The sequence below is a fragment of the Brienomyrus brachyistius genome, chromosome 3 (assembly GCF_023856365.1).
Source record: "Brienomyrus brachyistius isolate T26 chromosome 3, BBRACH_0.4, whole genome shotgun sequence".
Taxonomy (NCBI): Eukaryota; Metazoa; Chordata; class Actinopteri; order Osteoglossiformes; family Mormyridae; genus Brienomyrus; species Brienomyrus brachyistius.
The window spans coordinates 28,019,092-28,043,407 of NC_064535.1; the positions used below are offsets into that span (position 1 = coordinate 28,019,092).

General features: G+C 41.7%; 1 protein-coding gene across 4 annotated transcripts in view; it reads right to left on the reverse strand.

Moving 5' to 3' along the window:
• Positions 1-24,316, reverse strand: part of LOC125738298 (epidermal growth factor receptor kinase substrate 8-like) — a 35,359-nt gene that overhangs the window by 10,549 nt on the left and 494 nt on the right. For 3 of the 4 annotated variants that reach the window (XM_049007141.1, XM_049007143.1, XM_049007140.1), the window contains exons 2-9: positions 5,411-5,508; positions 4,523-4,596; positions 3,168-3,235; positions 2,881-3,042; positions 1,902-2,051; positions 919-998; positions 497-627; positions 14-87 (exon numbers count right to left, since the gene is read on the reverse strand). In XM_049007141.1, coding sequence (XP_048863098.1) covers positions 14-87; positions 497-627; positions 919-998; positions 1,902-2,051; positions 2,881-3,042; positions 3,168-3,235; positions 4,523-4,596; positions 5,411-5,475 — 804 coding nt within the window. In that variant the 5' untranslated portion in view covers positions 5,476-5,508. Of the gene's footprint in view, positions 1-13; positions 88-496; positions 628-918; positions 999-1,901; positions 2,052-2,880; positions 3,043-3,167; positions 3,236-4,522; positions 4,597-5,410; positions 5,509-16,546; positions 17,146-24,316 lie in introns of those variants that run through there. The other variant, XM_049007142.1, reaches the window with a different exon arrangement.

The window sequence follows — 24,316 nt, forward strand, 5'->3', positions numbered from 1 at the left end:
GACAGACACCCACCACGTCACGGTCGATTCTGGCTGCCATCGCTTCCGGGGACTCATCTGGCTCCATGAAATGTCGGTGTCTCTCGTCTGCGATAGGGAACACAGTGCAGAAGGGTTAGCACAGAGCTAGCTTGAGCATCTAATCAAGTATGTATTTCATTTCTGAAAATTAATTTGATTTCCAAACAACTAAGGCAGTTCACAATTCTTCCAAGGAGGAGAAATTTGCTACTCCATCTTAAGACTTCTCGTATCAATTGGAAAAACCTTTTTCAATCAATCAGCTCTACAAATTGTACAAATAAGAATATGATCTTGGGTGGCTTTCATTTGATGATAGCTAGTTTGTAACAGTCATCGGCACCATTGATTCCGCTGACCAAAAATGGCAAACATTATGAATTTATTTAAATTATAATGAGTTCAGTGGTTGGGACTGGACCAATCAGGGAGACAAACCCCACCCTCCCCTGCTCTACTCCGCCCCCTCACTCACAGTCCACCAGGTCATTGGCTGCTGGGGGAAACCACGCTGCCACTCTGCTCATGATGTCCACGGTAGGCGGAGCTGCAGGGGCCGGCTCTGATGGGGGCGGGGGTATGATCCCGTCACTATTCAGTATCATCCTGGGGGGTATAGAGGGTATGTAGATAGCAGTGCCAGAGGTAACAAAGAGCGATAAAAACTAAATCTATAATCACAAGATGCAGGAAGGGATATGACCTTTTACTTTGATATGACCTTTTACTTCTAAAAGGTAACATATGGCGCTATAAATTATTTTAAATTTGCTTGTTCACCCTGCTTGAGGAAAGAAATATACAACAATGTAACAATGAAGGACAGAATATCAATATCCCTGTATCACATTGGCATATTGGAAATTCAGAGTAAAAAGTAATGATAAAATTGGTCACCTGAGGGTTTCTGGTCTCTTCTTGGTCTTTGTTTTGAGGTCACAAATGGCACTGTCAATGTCTGCATAGATGAGGTTTGCCTACAGGAAAACAATGCCTGCTAAGAGCAAATCACTTCCTTTACTGATACTCAGAGAAATCTATCCATCCATTTATGCGGCAGCCACTTATCAGGTACCAGGGCTGCAGGGATCCTGGAGTCTATCCCAGGCAGCACGAGGTATGAGGCAGGGGACAGGATGCCAGTCCACTGCAGGGCACACTTAGCTACATACTCACACACCATCACCCACAATCACCGATTCACTGCATGTCTTTGTATAATGGGAGGAAACCACAGTTCCCAGGGGAGAAATATACAAAATGGTCACAACTGGAATACTCCAACACAGAGCATGGCTGGGATTCAAACTCCCAACCACAGAGATGCGACTCGACAGTGCCCGCCAGTAAGCCTCCATGCCAGCTGGTAATCAAAATTATAGTACTAAATCATACTCCGCAATAAAAATAGCTGTTTTAGGGCTGGCATCTAATGAACACTGCATTTGCATGCAGTCCTAGTCATATTCGCATAACAGATTATTATTACATTTATTTTTACATTCATTTATTTATTTGAGGCTTGAATACAAAGCAATGTACAGCTGAGAATGCAGGGTCAGATGATACTGAGAGCAAATTGGGGTTAAAGGCTTTGCTCAAGAACCAAACACTGAAATCGCACTGCTGACCCTGGGAGTTTAACCAGTGACTTTCCAATCACGGGCAGAGTGTTCTAACCCATTGCAACAGTAAGGTTAATAGGAACACTCACCCTTATGAGAACAGAAAATGGCATAGCCATTAAAGCTGATTACTGGCGGAACTAAATAGTTATGAAAGGCTGGCACAACCATGTTTCAGAGGTTCAGTTGCTGTTGGTGAAGGACGTCACTGTGGTATTCTAGCAATGCAACGGTCTGGCCTGAGGAGAACCCCACCTTGATGTCGTTGCACTGGAAGAGGTACAGGTCGGGTTTGGCCTGGCCTGGCTCCTTGCATATCAGGGCCAAGATGGAGTCGTAGTTGCAGGCTTCCATCACCGCCTGGCACCGCATGATACAGCTCAGGGGGAAGTTCTCCACCTCGTTCTGAAAACACGAATGAGTCAGCAGCAGAGAAGAAGGTTAAGGCCCCTAGAATCTGTATCCCAACCAGACTCCCACATGGAATGCTCACCATCTCGAGTGCACTTGAAGGACATCGAGAGTCTAAGCATGTTTACCAAGACCCAAAGCCATACAGTAAACAGGAGTTACTAAACACGCTGTTAGCACCAAAATATCACAAGAGTGTAAACACTAGTAATAAATGCCACGCCTTGATATCCAACCTGCTAATGTTGACAATTTCATGCAAACGATAAGCTGAGAGTCTACACTAGGGCCCAAAATATTTACAGACTGTAGACCTTTATTCAACTGATGCTCCAGTTACATATTTAATCATCCAGTGTATGATATGTATAACATTCTTTGTTTATAAAAATTACCGCCAATATTCATGTAGTGATATTTAAAGCGTAATGCCAAAAATGCTACGTGTTTCCACAATTTTGGCCACTAGAGTTGATTACAAACCCAGATACATAAATAAAGTCACAATTTAAGTCATAAATCAGGCAATAGCATGTCAGTTGCCTCCAGGCAGTTAAAGAATGAAATTAAGGTAGTTAATGTGATAACAGGTTAAGGTCAGGGAAGGTGCAGATTTACTTAAGACGAAGAGAGGCTCTCAAAACGCATTTCTAAAATTATATCTACTTTTGAAACGGCTGAAAGAAAGTCCTTGAGGGAAAGACCTCTTGGAGAATTAAGCGCATCCACCCATGTGTGATGGTGCTGGAGCTTCCGAGGCCTGTCTGAGGATGACACGTCGCACCATGTGCGTCCGGAAGCGGTTCCTCGCAGCACGGCCCACCTTGGTGTCAGCGTCGATGAGACAGACGCTCCTGTCATCCACTTGCAGCAGCATGTCCTGAGTCCACACCTTGCCCTTAGCATCTAGCAGCTTAAGCCTCCGCAGGCCGTCGTCGACGGTCAACATGGCCTCCTTGAGGTCCATTGAGAAGGTGGTCAAGTGCTGGAATCGAGGAGGCAATAGTTACCTTGCACAACTTCAACGTGCCTCATTTCAAAGAAAGTCTATAAGCAGACCAATTGAATTCAGATTATCAGACAGGAACCACATTAGTGCGACTATCTTACTTCCACACGGTACTGAGACGTTTCCATAAGGCTATTAATACTGTTTTTCGTGTATTTCTTCCTTTGCTCTGAAAGACACACATACATACATAAAAACACATACATAGATATACACATAATAAAACATATACACAAACACACAATAAAATGTCGGCAAACTACAGTACATTACCTAACATCTCCTTACCCAGTTAGCATATTTCTGAGCTTATCTTCTGTACCGTTTTATAAGTTTTCAAAGGAGCCTCACACATGCACCCTAATGTTTAATGGAACTAGGGGAGTCTGGGTTCACTGGAAAGCAGAGCAGTTCTACAGGAACCAAAGACAGACACGAAACAATCCTCTCCCCACTAAATGTGAGAGGCACAGTAATTTTCAAAGCTAACATTTTCCTCCTTTGAGGATGCAGTGTGGCACCACATGACCAAATCATGACCGCAGAGGCTGATCCTGCATGCAGCTCTATGGATCTCACTGGTTTTGGACAGCATTAGTGGGGGGGGGAGAGGTACCCAACAAATTTTCCTTTGTTAGGTGCTACCTCTTGTTTTCTTTAGCTGATGTTAGGTGGCTCTTGGCACCAGAGCACTGCAAAGGGGTTCGGCGAGGGTACGGATAATTGTGAATATGATAAGGGGGAAGGGCAGCCTGCCCAGACAGCATCATGTGTCCGCTGTATTATGGGATGTGCACCTACGCAGTACGACTTGGAATATTCATATTCAAGCTTCCATATGCATCAGTCTTACCCTATCCATTTGACACTGTATTCTACCCTATCCATTTGACACTGTATTCTACCCTATCCATTTGACACTGTATTCTTAGTCTGGGCACGAGAAGGTCAAAGTGGAACCGCAATTGTGAAAGGCAGGTGTCATGCATGTTGAACAGCAAAAGTTTGAGAGGGATCCACAGAGGAGGACACGTGCAGGGATGGAGGCTATCTTGGGAACAGTGTCAGTGATGCAGACCATCAGGATGGGACCCACAACTGAAGGACTACAGCAACCAAGTCAGCCCAACTCTGTCAGAGTCTGCTTAACGGTGCAGCAAAACTGGACAAGCAAAACACTGAGCCTCGGGGATCGTAAATTAACAGCTTAATTATTGCCACCTTCAATTTCTCTGTATTCACCTATGGAAACTCAACCTAACTTCTTAGAAACAAATCCTATCAGGTTAATTTTCATTGGAATAAGTGTTTATATCTAACAGATATTTCTAAAATTCCTCTAAAATAATCATATATCTAAAGAAAAAGTTAAGTAATGCTAATGCTCTAAAGCTCTGTGAAATCCAGTGATACATGGATACAACATTGAAGGAAACAAATAACCTAGCATACATACCATATAAAGCTTTAGCATTGTATGTGGGTGAAGGGGTCTGGTCCAGCTGGTCAGCGACCCCGGAACTCTGACCACTATACAAGAAGATAATTTCAAAGACCTTTTTACACTCACATGAAAAAAAAACACTTCAGAACAGGAAATCCATCATCCAACCTTCTTGATGCTCAATTGTCCCAGCTGATTCCCTTCATTTTATTCTCAAAAACATCTTTCATGTACAGCTAATGAACCATTGTACTTTCCCTAGTGTGACAAGACTGCACCCTTCATAAGAGACCGAAAGGAATTTGTCCTGGAGTGAACTCCTCCCGGGGGGGCGCCCTGAAGGAGGTTACAAAGTTTTTACTTGGCCTGTGTTCAATGCCACTCCCCCTCCAAAGGGGCTTTTTCAGTTTTTTTTTTTTCTTAAGAAAAAGAAATCATATGATCTCTATTGGTCAAGAATAACACTTCAAATAGTGCCTTGATTCTTCTAAAACACACAAGGCAACAATGTTGTGTGCTACACAAAAACACATGAGAAATTCATAGGCAAAATGGACATGAAGTGAAAAAGAAAAACTTTTCATACTTACATACATATGAAACATACACAACCACACCATACAAATACATTCTGATCTTCTAGACACAAATTATGCACAAGAACCTTCTCCAATGCTAAATCGTAAAACACAGCTTACACAAGAAGTAGTACAAGCCAGGACTCGTACAACTCTGATATTTGCTCACACACGCATGCATGCCCAGCTCCTTAGACCACTATTTACACATGATTTGGTTCTGTCCTCTGGTTCAGAAGTCAGTGAGAAGCCTATAGCTCCTACCATGATGCTGTCCTGCCGCTACGGAGTCACAACTACAGCCAATGGGCGACAGACTTACTTTAGCTGGGAGGTGTCACCTCCAGACCCTGCGGAGTTGGTGGCGGGGGTGTGTCCATTCATCATGTACCTCAGAAGACAGAATGGGCCTTGCACTGGCTAAACAAAGAACCAAACAGAAAGGTATATAGCCAGATGAACATCCATGGAAAACGATTAGCCCAAGTCATTTTATCAAACTGAAGATTGTAAAATGTTCAACTTGAAGTCTGTTACCTGCCTTGTGTCTTTGCTTACATTTTATATAGCACACGAGTTTTAAAATGCCCTCTACACACTGAAAAAATGGCCCTTCAGATTTAAGATAAAATCTCCCCCAAGCTAAAACGAGCTTTAAGAGCTAAATTATCTGCCATTGCAGTAAGAAAATTGTACTTGGTTAAGATTTCCTAAAATAAGACAATATGCCAAAATGCAAGCAAATTAACCTTATTCATAAGATGTGTTAGTTTATTAATGAAATTAGAGTTTTGTCTAAATGTAAGAAAATTATGCTTGCTTAGATTTTCATTTATTGCAACGTGGCACTAACTTAGTCTTGCCAAACTGAATTATTGAAGTATTAGTGCCATGCAGGGTGCAGCACTGCACTGCACTGCACTGCACTGCAGTTACTGACTCATAAGACAAATGGGTGATTAGCGAAAGCTTCCTTCTTTTCCACTTTGTAAAGCTTACACAGTACGATCTGCAGCACCCAGCCATCGGCCACGCAAGATACATGACGCCAACGAAGACATAGCTGCTGGTTCATTTTTACCCAGCTGCTGGCTGATTAAGCATGACCCACATCCGCAGGCTGGAAGCCATGACTAAAATCTCCCCCAAGCAAAGAGCATGGGGCGAACCGGGAGGGCTGCCAGACTTAGCATTAGCATTACCATAAATTTTGCATTAGCACGAGGCAGGTATTGCCAAGGACAGTGACCCCTGCCCCAAAAGAACGGACAGGTAGAGGTCGTCGTGGTCTCAATGGCGTGACACACACAAATGCTGACAGGGGTAGGTATGTGGAAGACGTTAGGAATGCTGAGTTTTTCCACTTCACAGAATGAGTCATCAAAACAGAATATCAAAAAACCGTTCGAGCAGCCATGCGTGCGGAGATCTTGATGAAATTAAGAGCACAATGAACAAAATACAAAGGAATCCCATGAAATGACCTTGGCAGAAACAGAGCTGGACGGGCAGAAGGAGACAAACTCCCAGGAGACAAGAAGCAGCACAGAGTTTGCCTTTCCCAGGGTGTGCTTTTGGGCCTTAATTAGAGGAGCAAATTTACCCCGAGTGCTTTATTAAATGGTTCATGTCAGAAGAGCATGAAGACCTCCGTGATCATTTACAAAACCGAGCCGTAGTTATACACGGATTCAGATGCATTAGCCTGAGAGTTCAGAACTAGATGCTCAGGAAGTTCAAAACAGATCACACCAGATACAGTGTGGCAATATAATTGTTCCAGATAACTGAAGAGTAAACCCACCGGTACACAAAAGAATTACCAAGAAAATAATGCTTAACTGGCTAAAGAATTGTCAAGAAAACAATTGCATTGCCTAAAAGTTAAGTCATGATTGACAATGGATGGTGACGACGATGACGACACAGCAGTAGCATCTGAAGCACCCAAGTGCCGCGAGTGCAAACCTGGTCAAACTCATTCCTGATTCCATGGGATTAAAACTGTTCTTCTTCGCCCCAGGAGTGTCTCAAACTGTATTATTCATACAGGTTAAACTGTCTGCATACAGACCCAATGACTTGTGACCAGGGCCACGAACAGCAGGTATTTTGCATAGCGAAGCCGGCTTTTAAATGCACCACTGACTATTGTAATGAATACCATGAAAATGTTTGGTGGAAAGGTCAACAGGAGGACTATGGATACAGGAAGTGACAGTCAACACACGAGACGCTTGAGTCTCATTAACCAGAAGCCAGAGACCGAAGAGAATCCGGGCTCAGAACTGGCTTCAAATGTTGGGTAATGTGCTGTTACACAGGAGTCCTAAGAAACTGACCGTCACTAGCCTTGCGTGCAGATACAATCTCTCATGTAAAGGCCACATCAGTCAGATAGCCAGCAGCAAGTTCCTCATGGAAACGATCTCGAAACGAAGAATGTATTAAATCTTATGGAGCAATAAACATCAAAGTGCATCATTTTTAAAACAGGCCCTGCATTTCTAAACCTAACGGACAATGACCAGATCGCTGCGCAAGGTCAATTATGCCAATACACTGTTCTGCACGGCTGGGGTGCAGCCAGGCAAAAATGGCCCGCCTAGCCCCCTTAATCAGAATGTTATCATGGTCATAATAGTTAAATCTTCTAGGCCATTTCACAGGTCCGTGAGATTTCTGTACAACGTAAAGGTTGGGAACTCCTATTCCAGCGAAACTAGATACCTGCTGCTTAAAATGCAGTGTTTATTTGGCATTACTGAAGTTAGTCCTCAGAGATTTATTATGAATTAGTATACTGAACAAGTCATTGTATACTAAAAAGTGTCCATTATATTTTTTCCTATGCGTGACAAATGACTGTAAAAGGACTGTTACCACTCTGGCTGTCGTAACAGGAATTCCATTCTTAAGACTTAAGCACATTAAACCCATAAATTTGTTTTAAATCGACCGTATCAACAATTTCTGCCACATGTGGTGTGATGAAACACTTCATCCGTATGACCAACAGCATTAGAAAAAGAATTAAATAAATGATCCACTGGTAGATTATATATGTGTTCTATGAGGGAGTAAAATGACTTGTAGCACAAATGGAGAATACTGTGTGGTGGAATGAATACAAAAGCTTAGACAGAAGTCAGCGCAGTGCAATGGGCAGTTGGTATGGAGAAGCTGAAATGATAGTTGGCTGGGATAGTGGGGGGGGGGGGGGGGGGCTGCTGGAACTCATCCAGAGAAGAGTTTGTCTTGGAAGCTGGTTTGAGTCTGGTGCCAGAAGTCGCTATGGAGATACAGTCCACCCAGACACGTACGTGCGAAAGGCTCAAGAAGGTCGGTCTGCACACTGGCAAAGGCCATTTTTCACAGCAGCAATAAAAACGGATTAACAGGAAAAAGCTGGCCAGCCAGTGTCAAGATCAATTATTCATCAGCCACCTATTCCTACAGGGAGCACTGAAATAACGGAACTTAGTGGATAATTAACTGTGCTGGAGAAACCTTGTCCTACACAGAATTAATTAATGGCAGGGTGTACTTGGAATTATGCAAAGATGATTGTACATAGTCAAAATCTGGTAACACTTAAGACCATGTTTTTTAGTATTTTAAACATTCCTAATGCATTATGATGCATCCATAAAGCATTATAAGCATGGCTATAAGTATTTATAAAAAGGCATAACACATTATTGCCATGTGTATTATGAATGCTTTATAAAGCTCCCATCTATAATGAACTATAAATACCTTTATAATGTAGTACAAAGTATCCTTAATTCTTATATAGACCATTACAATGCATTATAGAGGTATCTATAGTGCATTATAGATAAAAGCTTCATAAAGCATTCATAATGCATAATACACATGGTTATAATGTTATGCCTTTTTATAAATATTTATAATGCTTTATGAATGCATTATTATTTGTTATTAACGTGTTTAGAAATTATTAGACACATTGCCTTAAGTAAAGTGTTACCCAAAAACTTTATTAAAGGATACAATATGAAAATATTCATGTAAAATATGAAATTTCTAGCATTTATATAAAAGGTGTGTATGCATGGTCCATTTGGATGCACATTATAATGCACATTACAAAATACACATTACAATATGAATTACCAGAACATATAATTCAGAATACAGAGAGATTTCTCATTCATCTGGATTATCTATGCGATTAAACCCAACGCCTCTAAACAGAAGGAACACAGAAATATGTATATAGATATTATTGTTAAGTTGCTTTGCTGATGCTGCTTATCCAAACTGACTTTTGTGCATTAACATGGCAGGGAACTTTCTAGCAGCAATTTAGGTGAAGTACCCCACTCAAAGGTCCAACTGCAGACCCTTTCCTGGAACTGGAAGCGTCCTCCTTTCTGCCATGTTCTTAATTATTGTGTGACATTCTGCAGGAAGGGCAATAGTCTGGTGAGAGATTCTCCAAATGAAACCAAGCAGATCCCTTAGAGGGCAATACAAGTGGGGTCACTTGAACAGCCCTGTGTCCTCGCTAGAAGGGAAGCTAGTATTGAGATCTGATCGCCAAGAGTCTGATGAATGGCCCGTTATCAGGAGACATCATCATCAAGTTTACAGCAACCATACAGATGTAATTCCCCCAGAATGTCTTCCCAATGTCACATTCAGGGTTCTTACGGTGTACATTATAAATGCACAAAAAGTAGTATAACATTTCAGTGCTAAGCACTGACTACAGAGGTATGACTTCAGACCACAACGTTGTATTATAATCATTACAGACGTTGCAATTCAATTCTCTGGCTGCAGAACATTTCATCAGGATATAAGTATTCAAAATAAGCTATTATTAGTTTACTAAAAAAAAACCCTTTATCACATTTTATTTCTGCAATATAATACATAAGGAAGCATTTATCCTAGGGTTAACCTGTGATTTACTCATTGCTGACAAGGAGGGTGGGATCTGAATTCTCAACAGGCACAAGCTGAAACAGGCCTGTAAAGTGAGGGACCAGACCTGCCCCTGGCAGACAGAGGGATGGATTCTGCAATACGGAAATACGATGGCCCAGGTGTCTCTTACGAAGTTAATGAGAAGCCAGCAGCTCCTTATCCATATTTTGCTGGGGTTAGTATGGTTTGCCCCTGGTTTAACATGTCAAGCATAAAACACTGAAAACCAGCATATGTGTGTATTACCACACAAACAGCACAAAAAAAGGATTAACGTTAAGCTTAGGCAAAATCGATCAATTCAAGAGATCCATTCAACGCAAAGTGTCATAATATTAGGCTGTAGCATGGGCGTCCCCGCCATTAAATCCGAAGGGCCCCCTCACATTTCATAATTATTCCTTTGGACCCCCCCACATTTAACATAAAATATTAGTTTTATGCCAGTGTCCCCCCCCCTATTTTTACAACCTGTATGAATAAAACTCCAAATTCGATTAAAAATGTATCAGGCCATGTTGATATAACAAAGCTTACAGTTAACAAGTGCCACATAATTAATCACTAAAATAAACTGTACAATGCACAGTAAAGCTTCAGCCACCCAGATTATATATTTTTGTATTAAACCCCATTACATAACCCCCGGACTACCCTAGGCAGCCATCTTGAATAACTTAAGCGGAACAACTAATGAAACTAAATGGAAAGACAGTTAATTATTAATTTAAAAAAAATCCCCAATCTACATGCTGCCTGACAACCTCCTGTGTCCTCTTGAGGTTCAATCAGAAAAACAGCACATGACAATTTAAACAAGTACATAGCAACAGAACTACCCCCCCCCCCAACCCACACACCACATACACACAGACAAATTAATGAGTGATTCTGAAGGTGGGCTACTCCCCTATCCCCCGCCCTCATCAACTTCATCCGAGCTGAACTTTTGCGTAAAGAAATAAAGATCAGAGCAGATGAAACCAAACCAACGCCCCATGCAATCAATCCACGTGCCTGACAGCACGTCAACACATACTCAAAAATCCCCACATCTGACATCATAGCTCCCCTACATCATACCTTTGCTCACCACAGTTCAGGAATGTCTACACCAGTTGACACCAATCTTTCCTTCACAACACTAAACAGGAGATTAAGAGCAAAATAAGACTGAGGTCATTCTTTCAGCCTCCCTCCCCCAACCCAATACCCAAAGGAGGGTAAAGAGGATTAGCTAAGGCGGGTCACAACCACACGCCTCCACAGCCAGGCATAAGCAGCTTCTCCTGCTTGGAAAGAGCGAGGTTGGTACAGGTCTCGCACGGCCAAGCTCATGGGGATCCTCTGCTTGGTTCACCTCGCCAACATTTCATTAGCGGCTTTAAATGACCGCCACTAAATTTGTGGACGTGATTGACCTTTCTACTGGCATCCCATCTAGGGAACACCTGAACTGGAACCTAGAGCTCATGTCATCTCAGGACTAAGATCAACTACACCAGCCTCACGATCGCCCACTTTCTCAAAGAACACTTCCAGAGCAGTATAAATTATTCTCAAAATTAGCAAGTTGAAAACTAATTTTTCAAGCCTGATTTGCGAGCAGTTTTTACATTTTTTTTTAAAACTAAAACTGGTTCTGTGCACAATATTCACTGTATTTATTAGCCGGTGAGCTTAGAGCACAGCAGACCAGCCGGGCTACACCTAATCAGCTCAGGAGTCCTGCTCACACAGCCTAGGCTTAGAAATTAAGGCTTCAGAAAATAAATACAAACCGCACACATACTGATGCCTACTTGAATCACTGGAAGCAACCCAAAGTGGGATTTTAGGTTACAAATACAAATCAAATCGAAAACATTAGAATGTCCCCTTACCACTTTAGTATTAGTACAGTAGCATAGACAGTTCTCAGGCACCTGTACTATAAAAAACAGACCCAATGAATTAGTCAGTGTACTGCACATTAGAGATGAAAATGGCATGAAAATCTTATATCACGATTACAGTGACCAAAATCAATCACTGCCATCAGTATTATTGCATTATTGTTAAAATGTTCAGAAAGTACTGATACACAAACTGAAATTATTTCATCAAGTTTTATATTGAAAACCACAAATAAATTAGCAGCACCACGCATTTCGCTCACAAAAGCATTAAAATTGCATAGCCAGCATCTCATATAACTGTGAAAACCAAATCTCCAGGGGACTGTAACTGCCTTTCACCATGTCTTGCGTGCTGCAATCGCACACCCGCATCAGGAATTGTGTTGCGGTTTACCGTGAAACCGGTAGCATTTCATCCTTACTGCCTGTTGAAAGGTGTATTAATATATGGCACCTATTTCTGAAACAAGAAATCCTATAACGTGATACAAAGTGCCCTCACTTCTCTTCCGTGCCGACCCTCAGTTTTCTGTAAGTAATAGTGACACATTGTACACTTTGGAAGCCGAGTGTACAAGGAAGGAAGCTAGCAAAATGGTATCAGTGTTTTATTTACCCTATTAACAGAGTATCGACCAGGATGATCGAGGCTTTGCTGACCTGGTATGACACTCCTAACAGTGCCCAGTCAGGAAGTAAAGTTTTCACCTGATTATATAAATGTTTTTAAGGCAACCATTCATTCAGTTTTTTTTTTTAAATAAGAAAATGCATACTAAACCAGGGCTGCGCGGCAGTGCAGTGGCTAGCACTGCTGCCTCACGCCTCTGGGACCGGGGTTGACGCCTCCACCATGTGAAGAGTTTGCATGTTCTCCCCGTGTCATCGTGGGGTCTCCTCCAGGTACTCCGGTTTCCTCACGCAGTCCAGAAACATGCTGAGGTTAGTAGGAGTTACCGACTTGCCCATAGGTGTGAATGGTGTGTGAGTTTGCCCTGCGATGGGTTGAATAGCCGCATCCTGGGTTATTCCCTGCCTTGTGCCCATAGCCTCAGGGTTAGGACCCCCTGTGACCCTGAACAGGATAAGCAATTACAGAAAATGGATGGATGGATATATATTAACCATTGTTCTTCATGTCAGTTCTTTGAGCATATTGAGCACATTAAAAAGGGATTATTTTAGTCATATCTACATACTGATTACCCACAGATAGGCTTCTGCATGCTGAAACTGGGGCTGTTTAATCAATTTGTTTACCATTTCCTACTCGTAACTGCTAAACTGCTTCTTCTTGGTTGCAAAGACCAAATATTTGGCAACCCAAGTGAACAAAAACCGGTATCTAAATCAAGCACTTTTAAGCAGCCCATTAATCTGTGAAGGGACCAAAATATCCTTGAAAACCAGAAGAGCGTGTCTTTCTTTGCGAAATTCCAGAAAGGCATACCTACGCTTCGTTCAAAGGTTAAGATCTTCCTGGAGCTATCAGTGCGGTAACACTTATTCCCTTATTTTGCTCCTGTGAAACTTTTAGACAGACACAGACAGATGCAGACAGACACACAATAGACAATTATTTAGGTGAAGCAGTGGTCTCCAAGGGCTGGCCGAGTTAATAAGGTCAAAGGGTTTATATGCTGGGCTAAACTATCCCATGTAGAGTGCTTTCCGCAGCAAACAAACTGGAGACAGGCACAAAGAGTACAGATACAGTACAGAACAAGTACTTCTTAAATGGAATTGGCTTATATCTGTAAGCATTCATCTTCAAGGGCAAACAGAAAAGCTGCTCGACGCTATTGCAACAGTTAGAGAACAGCTTCAAAAGAAGCCAATATGGAAAGGGAGAAGTTTAAACAGACACAACAGGGCCCCTTTAATCCACAGGTCTTACAGTAGCCCTGCGGACGAAGTACATGCACAGCAAAACCCCATTCGGCCAAGGACAGCTTTCGCCAACATCCAAGGGATCTAAGATCCCTTTGAATATCCATTGATATTCTGATCTAATCACAGCAGTGGTGATAAAGGATTCATTTGTAGAAATGTCCAAAAAAACACAGGTCTTCTAAAATACCAGACCCTCACCAGTACATCTCCCTCCTGTCAACTCCTCAGAAAACACCAAGTAAGGCAGTGAATAAATCTGAACCCATGTTAAAAATGTGAATCCCTTCTGTTGATCCCTGATCCCAGAAACCAGCGACACAGCAATGGTTCCCAGTACCCACTCATCCATTATCTAGCTTTGTCCAAACTTCTGAATGGCCAAAGCAGCCAAGTCTGAACTGGGGTCATCCGGGGCGGCCCGATCTTTACTGGACTTCAGCCGTGATTGGGCTGAATAAACGTTGACCAAGAAAGTGGAACTTACCACTTGAAGGGGCCCCTGTCCAACCACAGTGACTAAAGCTATATAAGCTAATAAGAGCTTCGCCCCAGGGTCCATCCACCACACGAACAGACAAGAAACACCAATCGCCTTCAAGTTTACACCAGTCCAGGCTTTGCTGGTTCAAAACACGCAGACAGACTAAAATTTCCCGATGCTTCACAGTCGTAAACGCAAGGACACACCTGCGAACGAACCATTATTTAAAATGCCCTCCAGCTGACATGCTGAGATGTTTAATACCTGATAAATGCGAGGTCAGACTCAGCTACGCTTGCTGCAAGGGCAGCCTTTAACCGAAGCGGAGAAGGAACACCACGTGGCTCACCAACAACAAGGACGGCTCCACTCTAAGGCTCATCACAAAGTACCTCCTCTAGTACAAAAGCAAAGTGTTTCCTGTCTAGTGCAGCCCAACTGCACACAACAGCCCCTGACAGGAAGTGATTAGTCTGGGTCTTTTTTGAAGCTCTTGAATGTGGAAAATCACCTTGTGGGGGGGGGGACTTAATATTTCAATTATGATCATGGCCCAATGCTTAAGAAAATAATTACTGAAAATACAAACAACATAATACAGGTTGAAATTCTCACAGATGTCATATCTAGTGCCAGTAGTCTTACAACAGATAAAACTAAACATTCCTATTACTAAGGTCTTTGGAAGTTTGTCTCTATTTTTTGATTAAACAACATAAAAACTCAGAGCTAATTTCCCACCATATGATAATAGTCGCAGAATTTCTAAGTGCTCTCTAAATCCAGCAACCATCTGAACTTTGATATCCTACTCAGAACTTTAGCAATCTTAAAACCAAAGCAGATTTAAAATTTAAACCTAAGTAGACCAACCTTCAGATGATACATTTGCCTTTCATTCAAGCTCGATGTAACCTTGGTCGTCAGACTATGTTTAGAATAAAAGCTAATAAATAATTCAAATCTATAGACGATAAAAAAAACATATGTCAAACAGTAACATACACCGTGACAGGACTGAGGTTCAGTTGAGGAGTTGGGACCAGCAGGACAGCGATGAAAAAGTCGTGGGACAAAGTGGAACTAAAAGCAGCCAAGGGGAACCTGAAACTCAGCAAACCTTCAGAGCCCCCATCGAGGTCCAGGACGCGATGTAATAGGGATTACCGCTCAGGTTTCATCGTTCCGTAACGGGCAGCTTCACACCACCACCCACCACCATGTGGGACTCATTTCTTGGCTGTTAGCAAGCTGACAGATCATTTAAAGGGTTAATAAAGTTCCACAGACAATGAAGAGTGAAATATCAAAAAGGAAGTTGAATAATGAAAGATTTAGCCGGAAGTTTAAACCTAAAACTACATACATCCGAATGAACCCCCTACATATCTCTGTGATTTTAAACATAATACAGGGTACAGTAATCAAACAAACTATTCTATCAGCTTTTTTGCCCTGCATAGGACAAGCATGGATGGATGGTAAACGTATCGAAATGAGTGAAAGGCCAGCTATGTCCAATCGTGATCTATGTCAGCAAAAGTGAAAAGTGTAAGTCAGACAAGGAGACAGATAAACAATAATAATAATAATAATAAACTGCTATTTAGCGGCAAAATGCAGGTTTACTTTAGTAACCAACTCGCCAACAACATGTTAAGCTTTCAATCTACTTGTATAATAGCATTTGCCAGCTATTGCCCAATAAAGGAGACAAACTGCTCATTCCGCAAAGACATCATACCCATGCAAGTCGGGCTGATTGCAGAGACAAGTACAAGCAGGCCAGCTTTCCAGAAGGTGCGCTGTCAAGACTATCCTCTCTTTCACAGGCTTTCATATATCAAGGCTACCCTTCCTTCCATTTGAGCCACTGCTTGCTTAACAACACGCGTCTGACCCAGATGGTAGGTTGGGAGGCAAAAATCAAATGAGTGAAAAAGTAACTTTCATATAAAAAAAAAACTGCCTAAAATCTTAAACTGGCTTTTCATCCTAAACGTCTTTTCCTACTAACCATCTTGCCTTTTTCATTTTGGTTTGACAGACCTGCCACCAGCATGGCCTTTTGAACATTAACGTTCATCCTACACAGCAGTTTAATTTTCATGTCTGTTAGCTTCCCAAGATCGAACAAGGAAGCGCAGAGGGAACTAAATAAGGCTTACATCCATTCCAGGGAATAAGCAACACAAGACTACTACTCATCAATCACCCACATACTCACCAGAATCAATGTCAGTACATCTCCCTCCTGTCAACTGCACAGAAAACAAATGGTCTATAAGGGCCTCTGAAGAGAGGACAGAATCTTACAAGCATCCCATGAATCTTGTTTTAGGATCTTCAAGAGACTGGTCAACCTTTCACACATCTCCTCAATCAACCATCAGGAATATTATGTTTCTGTCTAAAGTTCAGGTTCAGAAAGCACAAATCCAGACCAAGGTTTTGTTTCAACCAACCAGTTCAGCATAAAGAGTCACAGTCACGGACTACTCAGCTGGGTGGTTGAAACAAAACCTCGGCCTGGATTTGTACTTTCTGGACCTAAAGTTTTCCCTCTGATTATTTTTCATGAGGAAGTGCACCTTATCGGGGAAGCTCCAATCACACATGCCTGCAACCGGCTTCTCCTCTCCCCCACCCTGGAACTTTGTTTAGTGTAATAACAAAGGGCCAGGCTTCTCCTTTGCACCTTGTCACCAGCAATCATTCACTTTACACTCTAAACCCACGGAAGCAGGTTTCACCTGAAGGCACAGCAGTAGTGAAACATTGCTTAGGCTATTCGGCCCTTTGGGCACATGCTAAACTCAATAATGCTGGAAAAAGTAACCACAGCACTGCAAAGAGGCCAAGGAAGGCATACAGCAAGAATGCTAATAGCAGACCACGGTGAAAACTAAAGGCACGCTTCAGATGATCTCCTGAGGAACCGGCATCTTCCACTAGTTCAGATCTAAATATCAAGCTCCATCATCTACCACAGTACTAAAAATCTTAGACCGTTCCAATAATAGTGAATTCCCCATCTGACAGACGTTTATCATGCTTGATGTTGGTCAGGATTAGGACTGAGCACGAAACTTTGATACTTTTTTGGGACTGACTGACTTGCTAAGATACTATCAAGAATCGAAAAATGCCTTGTCATTCGGTACCAATGTTAAATAACTAAGGAGCATATGTTAATCGACGCATAGCCGAGAACATGCTGATATATGAAACGAGCATTTCGCCCCAAAATTCTTCTGTAAAATTTGCTCAGTATAATGCATGTTTTGTCATGAATAGCAGGTCTGCTTTAGTGATAATTACCACGATTAATTTATAGGTTAAAATATGCAAATGTCAATCACTCAAACAATTTGTAGGTTCTTTACCCGGGAACCCCATAATGGGCATGTACAGATTCTGGACTCTACGCAGTGGTTCTACGTCTTAAAAGAACAGTATCTCAATAAGATGAACCTTATCATTTCCCAAATAACTTCATTATTACCAATTAGGTTGAACCTAAAATGATATTAGCCTACATTTCAATATAGATTAAATAATCAGTGTCTATTTTTGCAAACTAAAAGCAATGATCTGTTTGCTTGTAGAAGTATGGACCTTCTGACCATGTGTAAACTTTCCCATGATTTATGCAATTTTGTGCTTAAGTTCACATGCAGGTACTGTCAGGTGGTAGGTGAAACACTGGCAGGAAAAATTTTTCTAGATAAGATAATGTGTAAAAACTAAATAAAAACAAAAAAAACTAAATAAATAAATGTAGACTGATGTAAGCATGTTTCTGTAGAAAATTCTATCCCGGCTGTGCTAGCCTATTGGGCTATCATATGCATTAAGAATGTGTTCGGCTTTGAACTTAATATTACATTACGAAGTGTTGTTGAACTGCTCTGCGCGAGTAAAATGCCAAGGAGTTGGAAAAATAAAAGATTTATATTGTAATGTGTAATGCATTCTTTTGTTAAAATTAATTTTATAAAATCAGTATAGAAAAAATATTGTTCAAGGACCGGTATCAAAGTCAAGGTGTCAGTATTGGGCTCAGAAATTCTGAATGATACCCAGCAATATTTAGGACTGTTTACTGAATCCATCCATCCACCCAGCAACTATTTATCCTAGTGAAAGGGGCTTGGAATCTATCCCATGCAGCATAGGGCACAAGGCTTGGGTACATTGCCCATCTTAGGGCATGTACATCTACACTCGGTGGCAATTTGGCATATCGAATTATTCTGAATAGCGTGTCTTTGGTCTGTGGGAGGAGCCAGAGGAAACCCACACAGAACAAAGGCCAGGATTCAAGCCCCCAGCTGAGGAGGTGCAATGCTACAGAACTATCCAACGGGCCACCATGCCGCCCTCCGACGTAACCCTGGACAAACAAAAGGTTGTTTCCATGATTTCCGTTCCCATCTTGCTAATGGCGCTTCGTACCCAGTCCAGCAGGACAGCTCAGCCTGAATGGTCCCAGTTTTACAGCAGCAACATGAACCACAAGACTGACGGCCGACAGGGAAACAAATAATGTCAAGGCAGCGGCCTGCTGCACCGCACATTAAAGCTAATCCTCATCCTGCTAACAATATCACAAGAAAAACGGCAGGATTACCACAACGCCAAAAGCAAACATGAGCCAGAAAACACTCTTAAAGCTGAGAGGGGCAAAATAATTCAGAAGGTTATGAAAAACAAACATGCACTGATCACCAAAGCAGCTGCTACCACATGCGAGACTAAGGTCTCCTGGTATACAATGAACTTGAACAGGCTGGTGCACTAGCATAATGGAACTCTTACAGCAACTAGGGTGTCTGAAAAAAACAGTTTATATACAAATATAGGAGTAGAGGATACGCAAGTAACCAAGTACAATTCAAAGTAAACAATGCAGACGAGTAGCTATGACTACAGACGGGTAACAAACAAATTATGAGGCAGATGAGGTAGGTATGGGCCAAGGTGCCGTAAGAACAACGTTTATAAAGAATGGAGCATGTGTTCTCTGTGTTAGCATACTGCCCCAAGGCTGCAGAGTGCCCAAGCTCAGTCAAGGGCCTGCTGAAAGCAGCCAACAAAGGCCGTCCGTCCTGTACATTTATCCCAAGAAATCTAACCAATCTAACTATCTAACACTCTCCGTCGCCCACATAAACAGGGAAGGGAAATTCAACTGACACATGATAATATTGGATTTACGGACGGATAAAACGCCCTCATGCAGTCATCTGAGCTAGTGTACCTTTCACGGATCTAATGCTACAGTGTCCTTCAAAGGAAAGGGGGTTAGGGGTTCATGAATGGATAGGAATGGGTGAAGAATGGGTGACATTTGCTAAAAAAAGACAACAGGTCAGTTTTGAAATAAGCAAATAGTCCTAAGAAACAAGGAGCAAACTCAAGAGCTCGTTGTCGTTATTTACAGTAAGTTATGTACAAATTAAATCGAAAAAAATGAAGACTTCACTTGCCGAAAAATCTGCATGGGATTGAAATGCTCCAATTCCAAAGTATATTTAGGACTATATAATGGAAGGTCAATCAAAGGTTGAGCCACTTTGACATTTCCTCCAATCATCATGCAGCAGCCCACTGTCCCATTTACTCCCAGAGGGGCTGAGCTTCCCTGGAAATGATGTTTCGAAGCATTTGTCCAATCAACGTCTAGCTCTGCTGCACTGAAAACAGAAGTGCCAGTGAAATCCAGTGAAGCTGCACTTCAATGGGTCTTATTGCGTCATGCTGCCACAGGAAGGTAAAGCATGAGGAGAAAAAAAAATAATAAAAAAAATCACAGTACTGATTCTGAACAGACTAACCGTGAAATTGAACGTGTTCTAGCACGTTCTTTGCAACAGCAATGTAAATACAACAATACATATTTGACTGAATCTTTCGTGACAATTCCATAGGGGGTGGAGCTTCCCCTGTAGTCCTACAGCAGCCGCCGCTGCCTGTTACCTACATGCCATCCTGGCTGTATCTCAGCCTTACGCCCTGTACTGTGAGCCTCACTAGGCTGCGTGGCTGGGTGATGGATGAATGAATCCAGTTAGTTATTTATTATAAGGGATAATACCTTGTTCATGCAGTATGACAAAAAAAAATTTAATGTGAAAGCAGAAAACTATCCCCTGAAAGGGGATACAGCAGGGGGATTCCCTGGTGGCGTGGCAGTCCGTCGCAGGGAACACACTCAGACATGCAATTACTAATTACTAACCCAAAACCTAGAGACGTAATTCCCCCATCTTCCCACTGAGCCACTATTCCAATCATTTTAGCAGATGTGTTCCATATGGGTTTTGTACTGGTCAAATGTCCTGACAAATTCATCTTCCTGTCAAAACTTCCTGCTGAACTTCAACACCAGTGCAGATCACTTTTGTTTCTTTTTCCCATTTTCGAAATTCTGTTATGACACATTGTATTATTCCACCATTTCTGAGCCGCACAATTCGATGTGAGCGGAGGATGTTTTTTTAGGATAAAGATAAAAACACATTTGATACTACAAAGTTATTAGATATGCAATAGGGATGTACATTGCCAACACTGAGGCTGAAGCGATGCACATTTTCATGCCAACAATCCGATATATTAAAGACAATTTTGATTCCACACAATGACACGCAACGCAATGCGATGTAACGCAAAAGAATGTGATGCTATCAAATTGAGTATGGTACAGAAACAGTTTAGAGAGGGTTAGCCCAATCTAAATGGAAAATTATTAGTAAAAAATTATTGGTCAGGGCGGCATGGTGGTGCAGTGGTTAGCACTGTTGCCTCACCTCTGGGACCCAGGTTTGAGTCTCCGCCTGGGTCACATGTGTGTGGAGTTTGCATGTTCTCCCCATGTCGTCGTGGGGTTTCCTCTGAGTACTCCGGTTTCCCCCCACAGTCCAAAAACATGCTGAGGCTAATTGGAGTCGCTAAATTGCCCGTAGGTGTGCGTGTGAGAGTGAATGGTGTGTGAGTGTACCCTGCGATGGGCTGGCCCCTCATCCTGGGTTGTTCCCTCATCCTGGGTTGTTCCCTGCCTGGTGCCCATTGCTTCCGGGATAGGCTCCGGACCCCCCGCGACCCAGTAGGATAAGCGGTTTGGAAAATGGATGGATGGAAATTATTGGTTAAATTTCTAAATAAAGGCATACGGCCTCTACTAATAATTATATAATAAATTGTATTTTACCGACACAAAAATGTTAGATACGATGCATGCCAAGTTTGTCCCAAATGGATGCTGGGCAAATTATTTTGTATTTTAAAATCAGGGCAATCACATCATGGACTTTTACACCGTTGTCACGATGCAAACCGGTGCATCTTATGATCAGTAACTCCTGTTATTAGACAGACAGGCTCTGCACAGCGCTCTGTCAGAAGCCTTTTCTATACATTTCTTTTTGCAAGGAATTGGCTTTTAAAGCAGCCTTAACTTCATATGCAACTGCTAATAATGAAATGAATGTAACATTCATTTCCTGCTGTTAATGGTAAAGACCCACACACACACACACACACACCCACACACACACACACGGGATTCACATCCCCACTTTTCTCGCCAAGCTACAATGATTCACTAAAGATAATGACCGCCGAGGCCACAGGTTAAGTGGTTCAGCGAATAAAAGGAGCTCAGATTACCTGAGGAGAGGTGAACGGAAATCTCTGGCAATGCAAATACACAACATACATCCTATGCAAAAGTCTAGGACAGTCAAATGAAATGTTTAGTCTACTTATTGACATTATTTAAATGTATATGGGCTCAAAAAAACACAAGTTGACATTAGAACATATGTAAACTAATAGTTTAAATAAAAAATAAATACGAATTTCTTCTTTTCTCCGGGAAGTTACTGATATTTTGCAGCCAGGTTAGATGAGCCTCTTCCAAAACACTTTCCTCAGTGGCACCCCAGCCATTTCATGTATTGATTGATTGATTGAGCACATAGTGAAACAATTATATAATTTAATGAAGTATTGATCAGCCAAAACAGTTACGGTAGTTGACCAGTCAGAAAACACACTGGTGTATTGGACAGATGCTACAAAACTTGGGATAATTTTAGGAGAGGTTTTGAAATGACAAAGCTGATGCACCATCACTGATGCAATATCAGTTTCACACCAACATGTACATTACAACCATCACTTAAACATTTTTTTCACTGCCTACAGCTTTTACCCAGTACTGTCCATGGGACAACTGTAAGAACAATGATGGCTAAATCTGAGTGAGGAAAATTCACAAATTGAACAGGAATTTTTTTAGGCTAACTCCCAGAACATTTCCCCTACCCCCTGCAATCAAACAGTCAAAACAATTTTCATCCATCCATTATCCTGCACTGACTTACCCATCGTTTACTCCAATCATCCCAAGGTTAGAGAAAACTCCCTTATTTAAAGAGCAAGCCACCGTATGCTACTCACAAATGCAGGAGTGTGTGTCTCTTTACCTCCCTCTCTCTCACACTCAGGGGGGTGACTTTCACTCCGAATTTGCAGTCACAATCGGGGCCCTTAATAAAAACGTCTGTGCTCAAATATGCATTGTTCCCATCATTTCCTGAAACAGCATGGAGTTTGCTAGACAATACAGAGATATACTCCGTGGTACTCTCTGGACAGGGGATGTTGGGACAGGGAAACAGAAGATCTGAAAGATATGGGATACTGTTGTGTGTACACTGAAACACGTTCAACCTTCTGAAATATTTAAAGTAACATTTATGCTGTAAATAAAACTGGAGAACAAAGTCTTCCTGAACATGAGAAATTAAACATTCATGTAAAAGTTCACACGGCACAAATGAAGCAGGATAAACCTGACAGAGCAGAATGCCCACTTCTGATAATTCCATTATTTCTTATTTGTATCAAATTAAAAATAAACTTCCGATGTTACTATTATATTGAGTTGGTTTTATTGAGACATTTGAAGCATTTTCAGTGTAATTTCCGAAGTAACAGGGTCCCAGAAAAAGGGCTACTTCATAATGCTTTCAATGCCAAAAAAGTAAATCAATTTTGGGATATGTGGGTATTAATATACCCCCTAAGTGAAGGTAGGTCACTGGGCTGTACCGTGGCGTATGTCATCATATGCAACCTGTTGTGAGAAAGCAAGGCTCCCAACTCTCATGTATCTGGCGTGACACTCACGAGTACGCAAGAAATCTTAAAGCACATTTAAATTATTCCATCATAAAACTACAAATTAGCCGTATTTAAAGCGCGTATTAAAAAAACTATTAATAAGTTAATAAAACTAGTGCATGAATGTAAATAAATGCGCAGGCTTGTCTCGAATTGATAATCTCACTCCAGCCAGCTGACCAAACTTGGTGACGCTGGGAACGTTTTGCAACGAGTTATGTGTATTAAATTTCCTACTTTATACCCTTTTAAAATGCTGTACACGACAATAATGAAAATGAGGGATGACAAAGTTGAAGGTTAAAGGTACAATAAGGGGCAGTATTGCTGGGAGAGCAATGAATTCTGCCATTTCGTTTCGTAACCTATAAGATTATAATTGGGGAACGTTGTGTTTTGTTACTTTGTTAACCTATTAGATTCTGGTCATTTGGACGCCTTAACCATCCTGTAATCAGATTAACTTGTTTCATTTAAATATACAACTCCTGTTTTATAAGTAAGACACTGCATACGGTCCTGACGATCTGGATGACACAAGACGAGAAATGCTGAAATTGTTATTGGCAGCCATATCCTGACGGGCAAGTTGGAGCGCAAGTCAGGCGTTTTCCCCACGAAATCACGCATTAAATGCCCCCGAGGTCATGCAAGTCCTACCACTGAACACTGTTAAAGTTGTATGTGCGCTGTACACGTTGTCATTACAATCATAAATATGCACTTCGCTTCTGTCTTTTCGTAGGGTGTCTTAACTACGGAATTTATGAAAAAGAATGAACTATTTCCTCATTCAGAACAC